General features: G+C 34.4%; 1 protein-coding gene across 1 annotated transcript in view; it reads right to left on the reverse strand.

Moving 5' to 3' along the window:
• Positions 1-356: 356 nt before the first annotated feature.
• LOC131059273 (polyubiquitin 11-like) overlaps positions 357-19414 on the reverse strand; it is a 52760-nt gene continuing 33702 nt past the window's right edge. The window contains exons 2-3 of the mRNA XM_059221189.1: positions 845-1029; positions 357-809 (exon numbers count right to left, since the gene is read on the reverse strand). Of these exons, the coding sequence (XP_059077172.1) occupies positions 357-809; positions 845-1029 (638 nt within the window). The remainder of the gene's footprint in view (positions 810-844; positions 1030-19414) is intronic.

Raw genomic sequence — 19414 nt, forward strand, 5'->3', positions numbered from 1 at the left:
TACAAAATAGTTGAATTTTATTGAATGTGAGGGTGTCATGAGTGATATTTTATATTGTGTACATCATGTTATCAAACCAGCACTACCAACACATCTAAGTGGTCTAATTTGTGATATTGGATAAATCATTTCACTATCGAAACTTTGAAACTTGGATAAATCGTGATATATATAAGATTTTATAATTTAAATAAAAGCAAAAAAATATATATGATTTTCAAATTTCACACACATATTGATAACTGAACACACTAGTTGAGGAAATCTATACTGAATTTATAATTTCGAAAGGCTGAGGCAAATATGGCAAACAGATTCACATACAAATTTATTTCTTTAAATTAGATATTGAAAGTTCATTTGTCAAACCATCCGGGCAGACGCAGACGCAGGCGCAGGTTGAATTTAAAGGTGGACTTCCTCTTTCTCTTGTGATCAACCAGAGTGCAGTCGTCCTTGTTAGTGCTCTTCTTGTCTTGGGTTTTCGTCTCCTCGTTTTCAATCTTCTCAAAGGAGAATGACGCTTCGAATTCTCCTTCTCTGCCTCTTCCCCCTCCCCTTAACCGGGGAACCAGGTGCACAACGGAATCATTGATGATGTTGTAACTGGCAAGCGTATGACTGTTCTCAAACCGTTTGCTGACAAAGATGAGGCGCTGCTGATCGGGAGGAGTTCCCTCCCATTCCTGGATCTTCGCTTTCACACTGTCGATAGTATCAGAGCTTTTCACCTCCAGAGTCATGGTCTCGTCTGCGCTCAACGATTGGATAACCAAGTGAAAGGTGGATTCCTCAGAGATGAGGCGGTGCTGATCAGATGGGTATCAGAACTTTCCGCTTCAACGGTGATGGTAGGCCCCTGGAGCTGTTTGCCGAAAAACAAGAGGCGGTGCTGATCGGGAGGGATTCCCTCTATGTCCTGGATCTTCGCCCTCACATCATCGATGGTATCATTGCTATCCACCCTCATAGTGATGGTCTTGCTCGTCAACGTCTTCACAAATATCTGCATACTGTATTTCTTGCTTTCTCCAACACAAAACCTGCAAATCGAAGGCTTTACACAAATGAATCTTAGCATTACTATTGTCGATGAAGGCTTTACACAAATGAACTCTCCACCTCCAGAACAATGGTCTTGCCTGCTAGGGTCTTGGCAAATATACGTCCTAAAATTCGAAGAAGAGCTTTTCTCACAGATTAAGCGTCCTACCTACCTCGCCTTTTAAAGATGCGTATGCTATAACCCAATCACAGAACGTTGTGTATCCCACACGCACACATAACCATACCCATGGGTATGGGTACAGAAATTGGCTCGGGTCCAATCATCACAAAACTCGTATTTGGAGGCCGGCTATTATAGAGGACAAAATAGCCGCGGCCGGCTATTATAGAGGACAAAACAAAGAATAAGGAAAAATAAAAATAAAATAAATAAACAAATAAAGGATAACAAAAACAAAACAATTAAAAATATATAAATAAATATAATAAAAAATATAAAACTAACAAATAAAGGTCTAAGGAGGAAGCACAAAGAGAGGTGCTTACCTTGTTTTGCTTGCACATGTATGAAAATATATATCTTGTTTTGCTTGCTTATGTGCATATGTATATTTTCGCATTTTTATGTATAGTTATGCTTTTTTTACTTCTCTTTCTGTTTTCTCTTTAAGCTTTTATTTGTTAGTTTTATATTTTTGCTTGTTTTGGTTTTTTTGTCCTTTGTTTTTTTTTCCTTTTTTATGTCTTTTTCTTGCTTTTATATATATGTTTGCTTCTATTTTTATTTTTTATTTTGGTTGATCTTTGTTTTTTCTATCAGATGGTATTTTTTTGTTTTTGGGTTGTGAAAGGAGTATTTTTTTTTGTTTAAAATGGCACATTTTTGAGAGTATTATAAAAAGTCATCTGTGTTAGCATTGTTGTGTCCATAACTGACATAACTTGTTTAAAATCATAGTGGTTCAACATTCATAAAAACATGAGGAGTTTAGTACGAATGGGTTTATGTTTAGGGTATTAGTAAAATGTTGAACATTGTTTTAAGTGGGAAATTGTTGGGGCTATTTTTGGGCTTTTAGTAAACTATCGAATGGGTTTACTAATATATTCTTCATAAAAAGGCATTGTAATGGTGTTGTATTGTTTTACTGTCCATAATAAGAAAAGGCTGGATAACTGTGTTATGTGGATGTAGCACACCTTGGGTGAACCACATTAAATCTCTATGTTGTTTGTGTTGTGTATTATTCTTCATTTTTGTGTATTCAAATTTGCATATAATTGTTAATTTGTATTTGCTCAAGATATACCTAAACCCTAACATTGAGTACATTCATGAAACTTGTGAATGAGGTATTAAAAAATTTACAAAAATTTGTTATTTTTACTTGGATGATTTTTTTATTTGTAGTAAGACAATAGAGGAGCATTTAGTGCATACTCATAGAGTATTTAATAACTTAAGAGAATTTGTTGATCAAACTAAAGAAGTGTAGTTTTGTGAACTAGTTAATGTACCTTAGATTTGAGGTCTCAACAAATGGTCTTAGAATGGACCCAAAGAAGGTAAGACCTATCATTGAATGGAATACTCCAAGGAGTGCTACTTAGGTGAGGTATATTCATGGTTTGGATAGTTTTAATACACAATTCATCAACAATTTTACCAGTATTTGTGAACACCTAACTAAAAAAATGAGAGGGACTAGAAAGGAATTTAAGTTGATTATAAGAGAAACAAAGAGTTTTGATACATCGAAGAAGTCATAGAGAAACTCATTTTTCCACTTATAAATAAATTAATAAGGTATTTTAGGTAGATTGTGATGCTCGAGGCAATGCCATAGGAGCAATGGTGATTCAAGAAAGAAAACCCATTACTTATTTTAGTAAAAAGTTGAATGATGCAAAAATAAAATATTATATTTATGTGTTGTCACGAAGATTGCATTGTGTTACTAAGAAAGGAGTTTAGCAATCTTGTGAAACATGGAAACACCTTTGATCCCATGGGTTGCTCAAAGTGAAGTTGAATCTACAGAGTGAGCTGGTTCTCTTAGATGAAACACCTGAAACTAACTTCCTTGGTAAAAGGATAGAAGGATAACATGAATTGAAACCTATCCTGGAAGGTGATGCACCAAATGTTCTATCTGAGATCTCCAACTTTCTTAATTCGCAAAAATATTTCAACCAGTAGCTTCAAATATTTCACAACTTAACTAAACATGTAATGCATCAATATTTCTTACAAAGGGCTGAATTTAAATTTGCTTGCCTAAAGGAAAACAATAGGTTTTAATGACTACAAGCTATTATAAACCAACTAACACAATCTAAAACATGCAACTATCATGTATCTCCTTGAACAAAATGTTGATTGAATGAGACAAAATAGAGGGTATAAACCACATAAAAGCATAAAATCATTCATTCATCAAATAGCACAAGAAGTATCAAGAAGGAATCTACTGCTATTTTATTGAAAATAAAAGGAATTTGTTGTTACAAACTAAGAAATATGAGTTACAATGTCATCCTATTGGAGATTATTGGTCATTTCTACTGCTAGGATACGTTGTTGTCATTGATATCAAAATATTCCTATGATTTTCTCTGGTGTGTTTGGGAAGATCTTATTATCTGGTTTTGTAGTTTTGTTTTACAGTTTTGGTGCTTTGCAGAGTTTGGTATTTCCTTTGGTATATTTTGGTGTGATCAGATCTGGAGCTCAGATTTTGGGAGATTGTTTGAAATGGTCTTGTGTATCTTCATTTTAGATGGTTTATGATTTGGTGCTCTGCAAGTTATCTTGCTTTGTGACAGTTGTTGATTGGTTGTGTCCTTGAGCTTCTAGATGTTGATCGATGAAGATTTGATAAGTGGTGTTGGTGCAGTTGTTTATGATGATTCTAACATATTTTTTGGTATTTCCTAGTCATGTCCTATTTGTTTTAGTGATCGACATTGATCGTTGTGCAATTTTTTTTTATGGTTTCTATGAACCGGTAATTATTTGTGTGTTATGCAGTATTCTGGTGGTGTAGCGTGTTGCAGTTGATCTTGGCATGATTTTCAATGGTGTTGAGCATTTAGGAATTTAAATTAGGTCCATGCTATGTCATGTATATAATTATATTGGTCCAGTGATTAATCTTTGTATCATGTGATATAATTTTGTATTTGTGAGTTGAGGGTTTAGCCAACCTTGTTATCAATGTTGATGACTTGTATATATAGGTGATATACTCATGTACTTTAGGTATCAAGGTCGTGTCTGCATTTTCAAAGAGTGGTGTATGTTCGATCAAGTGATTCATCTTTCAGTGTTGTGATTGAGTAGAGATTGGTGTTGCAGGGTAGACATTTGTTCTTAAACAAAACTGTCATTAGGCATTTGGAGATGCTATTCTTTCAGTTCATTCGATCTAAAACGCAGAAAAATGAGAAAACCGAGTGGGAAAAAATTCCGCTTGAAAAAGAGATAAAAGAACATGTTGAAAGAAATAAGAAGGAAGGAAGGCCTCATAAAGACCCCCCAAGGACAAATTCCTTTACCCCAAGCATAGAGCGCAACTGAGGAGAACACGGTGATGCAAAAGGTTTCATGAAGATGTTAGTAACCTACTCGACAGTGGGAATGTAGTCCAGAATGAGAGAACCATCCTGAATCAACTGGCGGATAAAATGCATGTGAAGCTCAATGTGCTTCGTCTGCTGATTCTCTACCGAGTTGCAAGAAATATGAATAGCACTCTGATTGTCACACCAAAGAACAGTGGGACTATCAGGAGGAAAACCAAACTCAGTCATCAACTGTTGAAGTCATAAGATCTCTTGACTGGCGAGCACAACACCTCGGTACTCAGCCTCTGTAGATGATAATGCATGAGCAGTCTACTTCTTGCAAGACTATGTGATAGGACCAGAGACAAGACAAAAAACAAAGCTAGAAGTAGACTTTCGATCAGTAACATCACCAGTCCAATCTAAGTCAATGTAGTCAACGATGTGAGGTCCCCCTGATGTGTAGTGAATGCCATGAGAAATAGAGCCCTGAATGTATTGCAAAATAGGTTTGGCAGTTGCCAATGACTCTCATGATGATCATGGGAGAATCGAGAGACAAGGCCAACCGTAAACGAAATATCAAGACGAGTGTGTGTCAGGTACAACAAACTGCCAACCAACTGCTTGTAAAGTGTAGAATCTACTGAAGGAGTGGGACAAGTAGTAATCAAAACAACCCCTGATTGAAAAGGAGTGGGAGTAGGCCTGCAATCAAGCATGCCAAAGTGCCGAAGCATGTCAAGAGCATACTTCTACTAGTAAATGTAGATCCTATCAGAAAACTGAATCACCTAAAGACCAAGAAAATAGTGCAAAAGACCGAGATGTATCATCTCAAACTGGTCCATCAAAGCTCGCTGAATATGCTGAATCATAGAGGATGAGCTACCTGTGATGAGGAGATCATCAACATATAGCACAAGAACCAGGGTCTCACCCTCAAGAAGCTGAATGTAAACTGTGTGATTGGAATGACTGTGGGTAAAACCAGTGGAGAGCAAGAAAGAATCCATCTTCTCATACCAAGCCCGAGGGGTCTGTTTGAGACCATACAATGAACGACTAAGTCTGCAAACTAAAGAACTATCCTGCACAAATCCCTGAGGCTAATCCATATAGATTTCCACCTGTAGGTCTCCATGCAATAAAGCACTCTTCACATCCATCTGAAAAATGGGCCATTCTCGAGAAGCTGCAAGAGATAGTACAAAGCGAATAGAGTTCATCTTGGCAACAGGGGCAAATGTCTCAGAGTAATCAATACCCTCAACCTGCGAGAAACCCTTCACAACTAGACGTGCTTTGTACTTATCAATCAAACCATCAACAACATACTTAGTGCGATACAACCAGTCGCACCCAACCATCTTTTTGGCCTTAGGAAGAGGACATAGATCTCAAGTATTATTCCTTATCAAAGAAGAATACTCCTCCTCCATAGCACAATCCCACTCAAGGTGTCTTGTGGCCTCTGAAAACTTCTGAGGAGCATCTAAAATGGCATCACTCAAAAGACTAGAACCCATAGTATGAGAACGGGTAAGATGAGTATCTAAAGGAACACCATCCATAGATCCTGCCACCTCAATAGTAAAGTGAGCCCACCTTGGCATTTGAGGTGGAGCAGGTCGAGCTGGGGATGGTCGATTATCAGAAGCATCATCAAAATCATCCTTAAAATAATCCTGAAGAGATGCAGTGGGAGGAGTAGGCTGAGGAGTAGACACTGGAGACAGGGTATCCACCGTGGGAAGGTGCTCATTAAACTGAACATCTTGTCAAAACAAGACCTCTCTGGAATCAGGATCAAACAACCTGTATGCCTTAACATCCTCACAGTAGCCAACAAAAATGAGGGTTCAACTCTTCCTCTCCATTTCTTTCCTCTGATCATCAAGAATAATAGCCCATGCCTCACTGCTGAACACTTAGAAAAAAGAAACATCAGGCTTGTCATGAGACCAAGCCTCCTGAAAAGTCATATATCAAATCGCTTTGTGAGGCATTTGATTATGATTATAATTGGCAGAATTGATTGCCTCAACCCAAAAAGATGAATCCATGGACCTAGACTCAATCATACAATTCACCATCTCCCGTAAAGTTTTGTTCTTGCGCTTAGCGACACCATTCTGCTAAGGGGTGTAGGGAACAGTAAACTGATGCTGCAAACCATGCTCAGTGCAAAAATATTTGAAAGCTTGAATCACATACTCCCCCCCATTATCTGTATGTATCCGCTGAATAGAACAACTAGACTGCTTCTCTACAAATGTCTTGAAGATTCGAAATGAATCAAAGACATCAGACTTGTACTTAATAAAGTACACCCATGTGCGTCTGAAGAAGTCAACAATAAAAGTGAGTACATACTTGGCCCCAGAAAAAGGAGTAGGAAATGACATGAGATCACTGTGAATCAACTCCAAGGGTGCCAAAGAACGAGGGACTCTTCCCTTCGGAAAGGGATCCCTAGGATTCTTGTCAAGGACACAACCATGATAGACACCATCAGTGCAGGAAATCTATGGGAGCCCAAGAACAAGTGCCTATGTACTCATCTATTGAAGATATCTATAATTGACATGGCCCAAGCGCTCATGCCAAAGCTTACTCACTGAATCTGCATGTTCTATAAGAGATGAACCTACACCCGCAGAGGGCTCAAATCCATCAAATCTATAAAGATGAGATGCAGTATCAATACTCCCAGTAGCCACAATCAAATCAAAGTCATGGAGGTCCCAAATAACCACATCATGTGGTGAGAACTCAACTGTCTTAACAGAGCCAGAATGGAAAATCTGATAAATGGACGGTATGTTCGTCAAGATATCAGGGACAACATGAACATCCTGCAGAGTAACCCAATCCAAAGAGATAGAACTTGAACCCAAGACTGAAAGGTGAACTGAGTCACCCACTATAATCTGTGAAGTACCACAAGAGGCAAGAGAAGTAACAAACTGTTGATTGAGTCATATGGTGAGAAGCACTAGAATCTAATATCCAAGTGGACCTATAGGTCGAATCTCGAGCAGTGAGAGCATGACCTTTCCCCGTGGAAGGAGAAGACGTGTGAGGTAAGGAGATGTGATGTTGCTGCATGGCTTCCTCTAAAGCCTCTAAGCATTTTGAACACCTGGAAACTGGATGTCCTTCCTTGCCACAAAAACTGCAAGTGTCGCCTGATTTCTTCTTAGTCTTGGAGGAAGACTCACCAGACTGTGAAGATTTCCCATGTTTCAGAGGAAATGGTGGTTTAGAATCAGACTTAGGAGGTGGCTTGGAGGAATGCTCACTACCTGAAGAATTCTTCTTTGGCTTCGGTTTCTACTTTTGCTTCTCCTTAGAGGACTGAGCAACCAATGCTTTTTTCTTGGACCCTGAGAGCTTGTCCAGCTGAGAAAGATGAGACTGCTCATGAGACAAATTCTCACAAAATACATAAAAGGTAGGCATGGTGAAATGAGCACCCAAGCCATCCATGGTGGAGTAGAAAGAAGAGGCAAAAAACTGAAAATGACCCTAAAGCTTCGAAAGAATGAAGTGAATGATCTTGCCACACCCCTAGAGAAGAGATTTAGTAGTCTTGAACTTGTTCAAAAAATCCTTAATGGTGGGAAAGGAATTAGGTGACAAGGAAACAAACTCTTCCTCAACCTGTAATGCCTGAATCTCATTAACCCTCCCAAAGAGAAACTCAAACTTCAACCACATAGCACGAGGAGTGAACAACTAATCAAGGTGAAATAGAAGACTTTTGGAGACATGCAAAGAGAGAAAACCCATGACCTCATCCATCTTGCTTCTTTGCTTAAGAAGCTCATAAGGATGCTGCAATAGAAGTTGAACCTCATCCAAACAAAACAACAACCCTCATGCTCGGAGAAGCCTCATCATGCAGGGGTTCCAACTCAACTAAAGGATCTGCCATGAAAACTTTGCACCTACACCTACTTGTGGTTTTTTTTATTATGTGATCTTTCAGAATATATAGAAGATGCAAAAGGGTTTGATTGTTTTGAGAGTTTTTGTGTTCTATATTTCTGATATAAATGACAGAAAGTGAGAAAAAAACAGCCCCCCACAATAGATAAACCCAAACCCTAGTACAAACTGATGAGAAGGAAGTAGTGCATAAGCAAAAAAACTTCAAACTTAAATCTCATGTACCGAATGAAACATTTGAGAAACAAGATCACATATCTTAATAGAGCATGCTGAGAGAATTCCAATGCCTATTTGTTTTCAAAAAAATAGAGTTTGTTTGCCCATTCTACGGCCCCAGAAGTGCGGAAAAGAGACCACACTTTGACTAGAAACAAGTCTAGTCAAACAAAAAATTTGGAAAAAAAATCCAACACCACGAGGTCTGGCTTGGAACCAGCTTTTCGACACCAATTATTTTTCCAAAAAATGACTTTGTATGCTCAAGTTATGAAGAAAAAACCAACACCCCCTTCAAAGGCAAGAGAGAGTGACAACAGGGGCTCACTGGTGGCTGGGCCGGGTGGAGGTGGTGCTCCGACGCCACTCTGGGGTGGAGCGGTAGAGTGGTGGAGGCACGGCGGTGGGGAGGCACGACAATGGGGAGTGGGAGGTGGGTAGCCGACGGGTGGCACGGGGGGGCCGGTGGGTGGGGAGGCTGCCAGTGGGGGCCAGTGCCGGTGGGGAGACTACCGACGGCAGGGGGCCGACAGTTGGACTGTCAGTGGGTAAGGGGACCTGCGAAACCCCTTAAAAAAAACTTTTTGATTTTTTTTTTTCTAAAAACCTTTGCCTTTTGAATATTTTGTGTTTTTTCAAAAAAAAAAAAAAATCAAAAATTCGGCTTGCATGTAGTAAAAAGGCAAAAAAAATTGATTTTTTTTTGTTGAACTACGTGCTAGGGTCGTACAACCTAGTACTGAAGAAAAAAATACCCCAGAGGCTCAGGAGTCAAATCAGGTCAAGTTTTATATGACCATAAGGGTTTTTGGGCATTCTAAGCATGATGGTGAGGTCCGTTTAGGCCCAAAGTGCTAATAAAAAAGAACTATCCCTAGGTGCATAAAAATACTTCTGAAAAACCCTAGATTTGCTTCCAATGCAAAAAATCTTAAAACAAGAACAGATAGTTGTAGATCTGAAGCTCTGATACAATGTGAGAATTGAAAAATACAACAAGAAATAAAATACACAAAAAATATGCTCAAAACATGAGAGCTCAATATTAACGAAATGTGTAATGTGATAATCATACAAAGAAAAGAAAATTAACCTCTAATAGGTCAAGAAACCCTAAAAGGGAAAACCTAGGCTTGCACATAATAATTAATAAAAGAATTAATTATTATGCACCTAATGTTAGCTTAAGTGTAAAAAGAGATAAAGGGAACTTAAATAATCAAAGAAATGTTGTTTAATTAATCAAGTAAAGACCTGATTACTCTAACACAAATCAATAAAGTTAGAACCTATTCCCAAAAGTTCAACCTGATTTTTTGAGACCAGGTAGTATAGATTCACCCTAGTCATCTGACATTCACTCCATCGAAAGTTGAACATGTTCATCATCATCAACCCTATCTAAATCTCTGTGTACAACTCCTGAGCCTATTGCCTACACATAGAAAGAGAGAAGGAAGTGTTGTGGATAGGGATTTGCCTAAGTTCAACCCTTGGTTTATGAATTAACCTTGAATTGAAGAATGTAAATACTGAAGTAAATGATACGAGATATACCTCAGATCTACAGTTGTTGATGGAAGGATTGATGATGAAAACCTCTTTGAATGTAATCACAACTGTTCAATGTAATGGAATGACAAACACGTGAACATGAAAACCCTAATCAAACACACATGTTAATATGAAGATTGATGTAACTTTTCTCCATAATACTTGAAGGAGGAAATGTTGTCTTGAACCTTTGAAAATTATTTGATGATGATTGCTGGAATGCATGGATGATGGTGTATATGAGTGATAGAGTCTTAGTTGATCTTATAATAAATTGATAAGATATCTTTATATAGGATTCCCTAGGTAAATTACCAATTAAGTTGACCTCTGATGGTCAAGTGTAGCCACAGGAGCCAAAATCTATTGGGGAGGAAAAGGGCCTACCCCATTTCAAATTGGGTCCTATTTAAGTGGGAATAGGGCATTTTGGGTTGCCCTGGTCTAGGACCAAGGTAATCCACGCCCTAACCCTCCACATATAGGATCATCTAATTAGAAAATAGAAGAGGACAACCCTCAAGATAGGGCCCACCCACTGGTATTAATAGGTGACATCAAAGTTGGAGTAAAAGGGACCAAAATGATCCTAGGGGGAACACAAATGGGACATTCTAAAATAGGAGCACAAGTATGAGGCATGAATTGTACTAGTTACAATTTATGATGCTATAATTATATTTCATCTAATGTATCAATCATGTAGTCATAAAATTATACTCTTGATTTATTAGAACACTATCTTTTGTTGTTCCTTCTCTCTTGTCATGTAGAGGTTATCTTGTCTTACAAATTAATGATCTCGGTTTCTCACTTCAACATGGTACTACATCATGAGTGTTCTCATATTTATAACAATAATTTTCTATCATCCTTAACATGAGTGAAATTGACTATAAGGCTCTGCTTCATGATCAATATATAGTTGTGTGTAGCTGGGATGAAAATGTGTGTAATGCATAGATTAGTGATTAGTACTCATTATTCTTTTAACTTTTATGAAGCATTATGGAGTTAATTTTATATTTGTTAGTTTTGTTCCATAAATATTATTATAATTCTTTTTATTTAGTTTGTTTATTTTTTATTAATAGAAAGTAAGGTAGGTTAATTCATTATTTGGATTATATAATAAGTCATTATAAATTATTTTTCTTATCAGTTCAAGAATAAAATGACGATAAACTCACATATAATTAGGGAATATATTTTAGAAAAAAGGTAAGGCATAGGAAAAATCAAAATGAATACATATATCTCAAGCGTATGAGATGATACACAAAATTTAAATACCCTAAGTAAAAATAACTAGTCTAGATTGAAAAGCTCAATAACTAGAAACCTAATTCACACCAATCATATATAATTAATTACCTTTCTAAATGATTGGGTTGGGTAGTTATTACTTTCATATTATATGTGTATAATAAAATTTTGTGGCTTAACATATCTAAAAATAAAGGGACTAGCTAACAATTTAGACAATCATTAACTCTTTAGGATAGTGTAATAAGAGAGGTTGATACATCAAAGGATAAGGGTAAATGCACAAAGTTGGGTCCCAATCCCGCGGAAGTCCCCAGGTTGGGAAAAGAGCCCGCTAGAAACGGGTGCCCATTTTTACAAATCGGGCACCCGTTTCACTTCGGTTGCCCGAGCCATTCAAAAACAGGCGCACGTTTTTCGGAAACATGTGTCTGTTTTGGTTCAGGTGCTCGAAGCTAAATGGGCACCCATTTTTTTTCAAATTGGGTGCTCGTTTTAGAATCGGGTGCCCATTTCGCTTTCAACGGTACAAAGCAAAACGGGTGCCTGTTTTTTGAATTTAAAAAACGGGTGCCCGTTTATTAAAATTAGGGGCAGGAAATAACCCTTAGCATTGTTTTCTTCTTCGGGATAGGCTTGGTCCCACTAAGCCTATGCTTGGACCTCCCAAAATATGACTAAGGTAAAATGATATCAGATTTCTACCTTGGCCTAATTTTTTGAGGGCCTTTCTGATTGAATTTTTTGACGAAACGAAAATCCATTAGAGTTTTCAGCGTCTTGATTTCATAAATGTAAATTTCATTGTGATAAGATTATTTTTACTATTTTTGTATTATTTATTAATCAAAAGTGAAACCTAAACCTAAAATACCAAGGTTCACTAAACCTTTAATAACTTTTTTCTTTTTAGGATTTTAGAAAAATAAATTATATGACATCAATCTACATACAATTCTTTTGAATATTAAAAAAAATAAAATTGAAAAATATGAAATTTTCATCAAATTATGGTGGCCGTACACCCGATGTTTTGAAAATATACTTTATTGTCAGTTAAAGATTAATAAAAATAAATATATTCAATAAAAAAATAAGAAAAAATATTCTCATCAATATTTAGTGTCTTAGGTATCATTTCCCAGAAGGATTTGCAAAAATTCATTTATTTGCATCAAAAAAGGGTGGTCGTACACATGTGTGGTATGGTCCTGAAACAGGATTTTAAAAAACTGGTTTTTAAACATGCCTACTAAAAAGTGATTTCTACCATGTGGGTATTAAAATAAATAAAATATTTGAAAAGTAGACTCCGAGCACTACATTTTCTAATACTGAAGTTTTTTGAGATTCAATCTCTAAGTGCATCAAATTTTGACATCAATCGACAGAAAATTTGAAAAACAGAGAAAACACTTCGACTTTTTGCCCAAAAGGGGGACTCAACTTCTTGCAACCACCCATAAAGGAAACAATTAAAAAATAATTTTAATTCAGGATAGAGAGAGAATAAAATTTTGTGTCTTAACATATCTAAAAATAAAGGGGACTAGCTAACAATTTAGACAATCATTAGCTCTTTAGGATAGTGTAATAAGAGAGGTTGATACATCAAAGGATAAAGGAAACTCCAAAAAATTAATTTTAATTCAAGATAGAGAGAGAATAAAATTTTGTGTCTTAACATATCTAAAAATAAAGGGGACTAGCTAACAATTTAGACAATCATTAACTCTTTAGGATAGTGCAATAAGAGAGGTTGATACATCAAATGATAAAGGAAACTATTAAAAATTAATTTTAATTCGAGATAGAGAGAGAATAAGATATTCTAAATAATTTAATTTTATGATTATATAAACTATCCCAATGTGTGGTTGTGAGGAAACCTTGAACTGCTATTAGCTTAATTGATTGAATATAGTCTGTAATAGTATTATAGTCTTTTATAGAGATTGAATTCTACTATGGATGATGGCAATTCCTAATTCCTGATGTAAAGTAAAACTATATGTTGAATTATATATAAGAGACTATTTTACTATTTCATAAGTCATTTTGATTAATGTCAACAAATAGAATCTTATCTTTGAGGTCCTAATATATTCTTGCCAAATAATTAATACATTCTTATATAGATTGAATTGTAAGACTAATGAAATCATATTGTAAGCAAATTCATCCAAATATATTAATGAATAATCAAGTTATGTTATATGGATAACATATCTCAAGCAAAGATAATATGTTAACAAGTCAATAATTGAGATCAAATAATAAGATTCTTTCCTACAAAAAGTAATCCCCATGCCAAAAACTAAATTGTACTTAACACAATATATTTCCTACAACACATGTCCCTTGTACAAAGAGGATTCAGTAGATGACACTTCAAAGATAGAGTTTAAAATCTATTTATCTTTGTAAATTATATATAATAGTGTCATATATCCTAGCCATTTAAATGCAAGGGCAATCCTAGAAAATAGATTTTTCAAACTGAGGTGATTTATTATCATTAATTTATTAGAGTCATCCATAGGTTAACATATTCATTTTTGTTATGATATCATGCCAGTTAAACCTTTATACATCCATGTTTGGACCAAAAGTCATGTTAGATGATTCCTAGCTAACTTATCACATTTATAATGTCCTTCAAAGAAGTTAACATCCATAAATTAAGTGGGATATACAAAGATTCTGACATCTATGGAGATATTAGGTAAAATATTTACCATAAAGTTCATTGATTGTTAATATGCTAGAATAAAGCACATGAATCAAGAATAATTTTTGAATTTACTCATCTATTAATTTATATATAAACACATGATATATATTAATTACCATAAGAATATTCACATTTGCTACAATCCTTGTGGCTATTGACTTGGTAAGTGCATAATTATGTTCATAGATAAACTACATGTTACATGATATCTAACATTGATACAATTTATGCATATGTTTTGTGTTGTTTAGTATCTCTCAAACCCCAAACCTAAATAAAATATTTTCTAAATATTTCTTTGCACCTAGAATACCAAGAAATATCAATGATAATACAGATTTAATATCAATTTCTTTGATTTACATGGATTTAATGTTATGCTAATTGAGCTCAATGATAATACAGATTTAATAACATCAATTTCTTTGATTTACACGCCAAACACATAGCTCTCCTCACCCTTCTTGTTGTGATTACCAGATATTGAATAGACCATGCATTTAAATAACATCAATTTCTTTGATTTGCATGCCAAACACACAACTCTCCTCGCCCTTTTTGTTGTGATTACCAGATATTGAATAGACCGCGCGTTTAAATAACATCAATTTCTTTGATTTGCACGCCAAACACACAACTCTCCTCGCCCTTTTTGTTGTGATTACCGTGTCGGCTTTTTAAGGATGAATTATTCGAACGCCCGTTTATCCCCAATGTTTACTTTTGGTGAAAGAAATGTAAAACATATGAGTCCATTTCTTTTAATGGATCGTAATCAATGTTAATAATCTTTTATTCTAAATTTGTTTATCCATGCTGACTAGTATGTATTTTAGTTATTGATCTGTGTCAGAGTGAGTGAATATAATTTTTTATTAATAGTAAAATGATTTTGTATTAAGTTGGTCTTATTTTTTATGTGTCTTTTTATTTAGTAGATTAAAATATTTTGATTAATTCGAAGGACAAACTTGAATTGAATCTCAGAGGGTTTGAACTTCGGTTGAAGGTCTTTATCACATACCATCATCCTCATCAATATTGATTAATCAATTCAACTACAATCTTTTCACATTTTCATGTATATTTCACTTTATCTCATTTTGTATTTGTATATTCTAATATGATATTCACAATTGATTCTTAATATTCAAAAACTTAATTTCAAAATCTGTTTCCTTCTAACCATTTAATTTTTTCCATAAGATGACGTAGAAAAAATTTCAAGTGATCTACTCCTATATACTCATAAAATTTCTAGGCATTCAATATGCACTTATTTATTATTTGTAAATTATTAAAAAACTTATCCATCAAAAATATTCAAGCAATCTTTTATGTTGAAGTACTAAAAGAAACATAATTTTGTAAAACATTTGCATGAGTGAATGGTCTAATCAATGGGGTTTACATTAAGAATAGGACACATGCAAATTCAAGATGTCACAAGGTAAAATCAAATAGTGTTAGTCCTTAGTACTAAATGCAAGGTATGATATTAAAAGAAAACAACTAAGAATTGCATAATTTCTCATATTAGATTTGTGAGTCACAAACAAATATGTGTGAGCATGGGTGACTTGAAGCCATGTATCGAATTCTTGAACATCTGGGTAGAATTATGATCCTAATATATTTTTCAAGCAAATGTAAAGATCTATTTCCAATTGAAGTAGAATGAGATCTAATTCAGCGCTATAACATTTTCCCACATTTTAATCCTAGAGATTTTCATCTTAATCCTCTTTTCATTTCATCTTGTATTTAAAATTTAATTATTCAAATTAGCTCTTCCTCCGCACCAATTTAATTAATTTAGTTGAGTCATGTTGAAATGTTCTCATTTTATTTGATTATCTTGTATTAAGTTTCAAAAGAGATTATTTTGCCTTATATTTTTCTAACCTATATTCTCTTACACCTCTAGTGTTTGACATTAGGGATTTAACCTTATTCCTCTTATGATTTATAGATCTAATATAAGTTTGATTTCATCAATCACTTACATATTAATCAGGTCTTTGAATTTTGTTTCTCCCTACTCATCCAATCTTGTTTACGATCACTAACACACATTTTATTATGTATACTTGTATTCCATTTACCTCACCTTCTATCTATGTGTATATGTTATAAATATTGATATGTTTCTATGTTTCATAACTTATGATTCTATTACCCTTGATATTTTTATATTATTTTATTATATGGATGGAGGTTTTATTTCATAATGTGTGTGATTTTTTATCTGTCATAGACCTTGTAATTTCTTATCATTACATTTAGTCTACTACTTACTTCACTATTGATGCCAATATTCATAAATATGATGTCGAATTACCTTTTCAACATCTCCATCCTATGGGTGGTTGTTGGGTTTTGTTATTTTTTGGTAGTCGACACTCTAGTTTAGGGCTTTCACTCCTCATGAGACCATGGGTTTCTTCACTTTAGTGGCTATGTAATGGTTCAGACCTCTCCCACTTCAATCTAATTAGATCATCTCCTTCCTATGTTGATAGTAATTCCTCTCTAACTTTTCATATTTTATACAAGTATACCTTCATGTGATGTCAATATATATAATTAGGCTATCCTTTTTGTTGGTGTAAATAGTGACTTTAATTAATATTCAAATTCTTTTTACTTCAAGATAAAAATAGTAAGCATTTTCATAAAGAATAGACTTCTATGATTATATGAACTATCCTAATGTATGGTTATAATAATTCTTGAACCATTATTAGTCTAGTTGATTGAAAATAGTATATAATAGTATTGTAGTTGTAGACACCTAGAAATTGCACAACTAATTAAATTAATTTTATTCATTTAATCATCATTTATTCACCTATTAATTAGACTAAGGTTTAATTAATATCCCTATTCTTCCAATCAGCCTATTAATCAAATTTTAGATTTGATTATAATCCTTTTCTTCTAGCCTAGCCTATTAATTATACTAAGGTTTGATTAAGTACCCTTTAGCCATTTAATTGAATAAAACTTATTTATTTAATTAAAACCTCCCTTTTTTCCCTTTTAATTGAATTTAAATTTGATTAAAAAATCCCTTTGCATTTAAATAAATCATTATTTATTTGTGAATAGTCCCCCCACTTGTAAAATCCTACAAATGCAAGTTGCACCTCTTTTGGCTAAAATAAATCTTTTATTTTATCTAAAAATGCCTATTTCCCTCCACTTGCATTCTCCTACATTTTCCATTAGCATGCTAATATTCTTCTATAACCCCTCTAATCCCTCCTTAACTAGCCTAAATTACTCCAATCATGTCACATCCCTTAAATTGAGGGAGTCACTTCTCCAAATTTGGGGAAAGTCTTCAAAATGTGTTGAAGAATTAACCTTTTTCAACAAGTTAACTTGTTGAGTCTTCCAAACTTGTAAGGCCCTTACAAAAGCCTTGGAGGTTATCTACCTTCCAACAAGTTAACCCTCCAAAGTCTTCAAAAGGCATTTAATGCCTCTTACAAGACATTATCCTAGCCTATGATGGTTATCCCTTTGACCATCCTTCAACTTTGCACAAGAGTTTACCTCTTGGACAATAGCATGTTCCCTTGGATAATAGCATTATCCAATGATGTCATCTCTTGAGGTTATCCCTAATGCTTACTTAACATCTAATGATTTCTTAACATCCTCTCAAGCCATATCAAGGTGGCATTTGTCAACTTGGGATTAGATTGAATCCCCCTCATGGATTGATAACTTTCCATCCTAGCCCTTGTTGAGATTTCTCAATTTCAACCATCCATTTCTCTAGTTTTCCTATAAATAGAGCCCCTTCCTTCACTCTTTGGGGATCCATCATATTGTGCATCAAACTTATAGTCATTTTGCAGTTTATCAAGGAGCTCAATTTGTCATCTTCAAGAAATTAGATCATCTTAGTTGCATGCTATTTTAGCTTTTATCATGTTGATAGTATCATTCTAATCCCATTTTCATTCTAGCTTAATTCATAGCCATTGTATATCAATTTCATAGCAATCTCCATGTTAGTTTAATAACCACACATAAGATTTCAATTTGGAATCAATCTTAGTCTCATATCTTGCATTTCATCTTTTCATATCATTTGATCATCTAGCTAGGATCTTAGTTGCATTAATTTTGATCTTGGGATATCCTTCAATCTTGTTCTTTAGGTTGACATCTAAAAGATCAAGTGCTCTTCCAAGTGAGAGCCACCTTGAATCTTGAAGATCCTTGGAGATAGAGGAACATGAGACATGCTTGGGGTTCTTAATTTTGAAGCTAACTTAGCTTAGTTTCTATTTTGATTTCTAACTCTAACATAATGTTTCATGTCTGTGTTTGTTGTTATTTGATTCTCTTATGCAGTTTCCACTTTTTTCAGCATACAATAATCAATTCAAAGATTGAATTGTACTAATCACCTATGTCAAAGATAATTTTACGCTAATGTATATATAAGATACTATTTTACTACCCCTTAAGGATTTTTGATAAAATATCAATGAAGCCAATCTTAGCTCTAAGGTCTTAATATCTTCTTGGTGAAGAATTAGTGCATTCATTTATATATTAACTCGTACTTCACTAATAAAATTATCTTGTAAATATTTTAGCAAATCAATCAAAATTTGTTAATGAATCATTGAGCTATATTAAAAAGATAGTATCTCAAGCATAGATAATGTATTCAAAGATTTATTGTTAGGATCAACTAACATGTTTCTTTCCCACAAAAGTAAGCCTCTTGCATAAACCTAAATTATATTTATGAACTTATCTTTCCCATAATACATGTCCCTTGTAGAAAGGGTATTTGCTAGATCTTGCATCAAACATAGAGTTTAAAATCTATTTAAATGTGTATAATCTATATAATAGGATTGTGTATTCTAACCATTTAATTTCAAGGATAATCCTAGAACATTTATTTTCAATATGATTTAATTCCTTTAATTTATTAGATTAATCCCTAGGTTGGCATCTTCATTTTTAGTATGGAATCATGCAAGTTGAAAATTTCTTCCTTCACATATGGACCAAGAGTCATATAAGACAATTCCTATCTAACTTATCACATTTAGATTCCGTCAAGGAAGTTAACTTGAT

Source organism: Cryptomeria japonica, chromosome 5, assembly GCF_030272615.1.
Source record: "Cryptomeria japonica chromosome 5, Sugi_1.0, whole genome shotgun sequence".
Classification (NCBI taxonomy): Eukaryota; Viridiplantae; Streptophyta; class Pinopsida; order Cupressales; family Cupressaceae; genus Cryptomeria; species Cryptomeria japonica.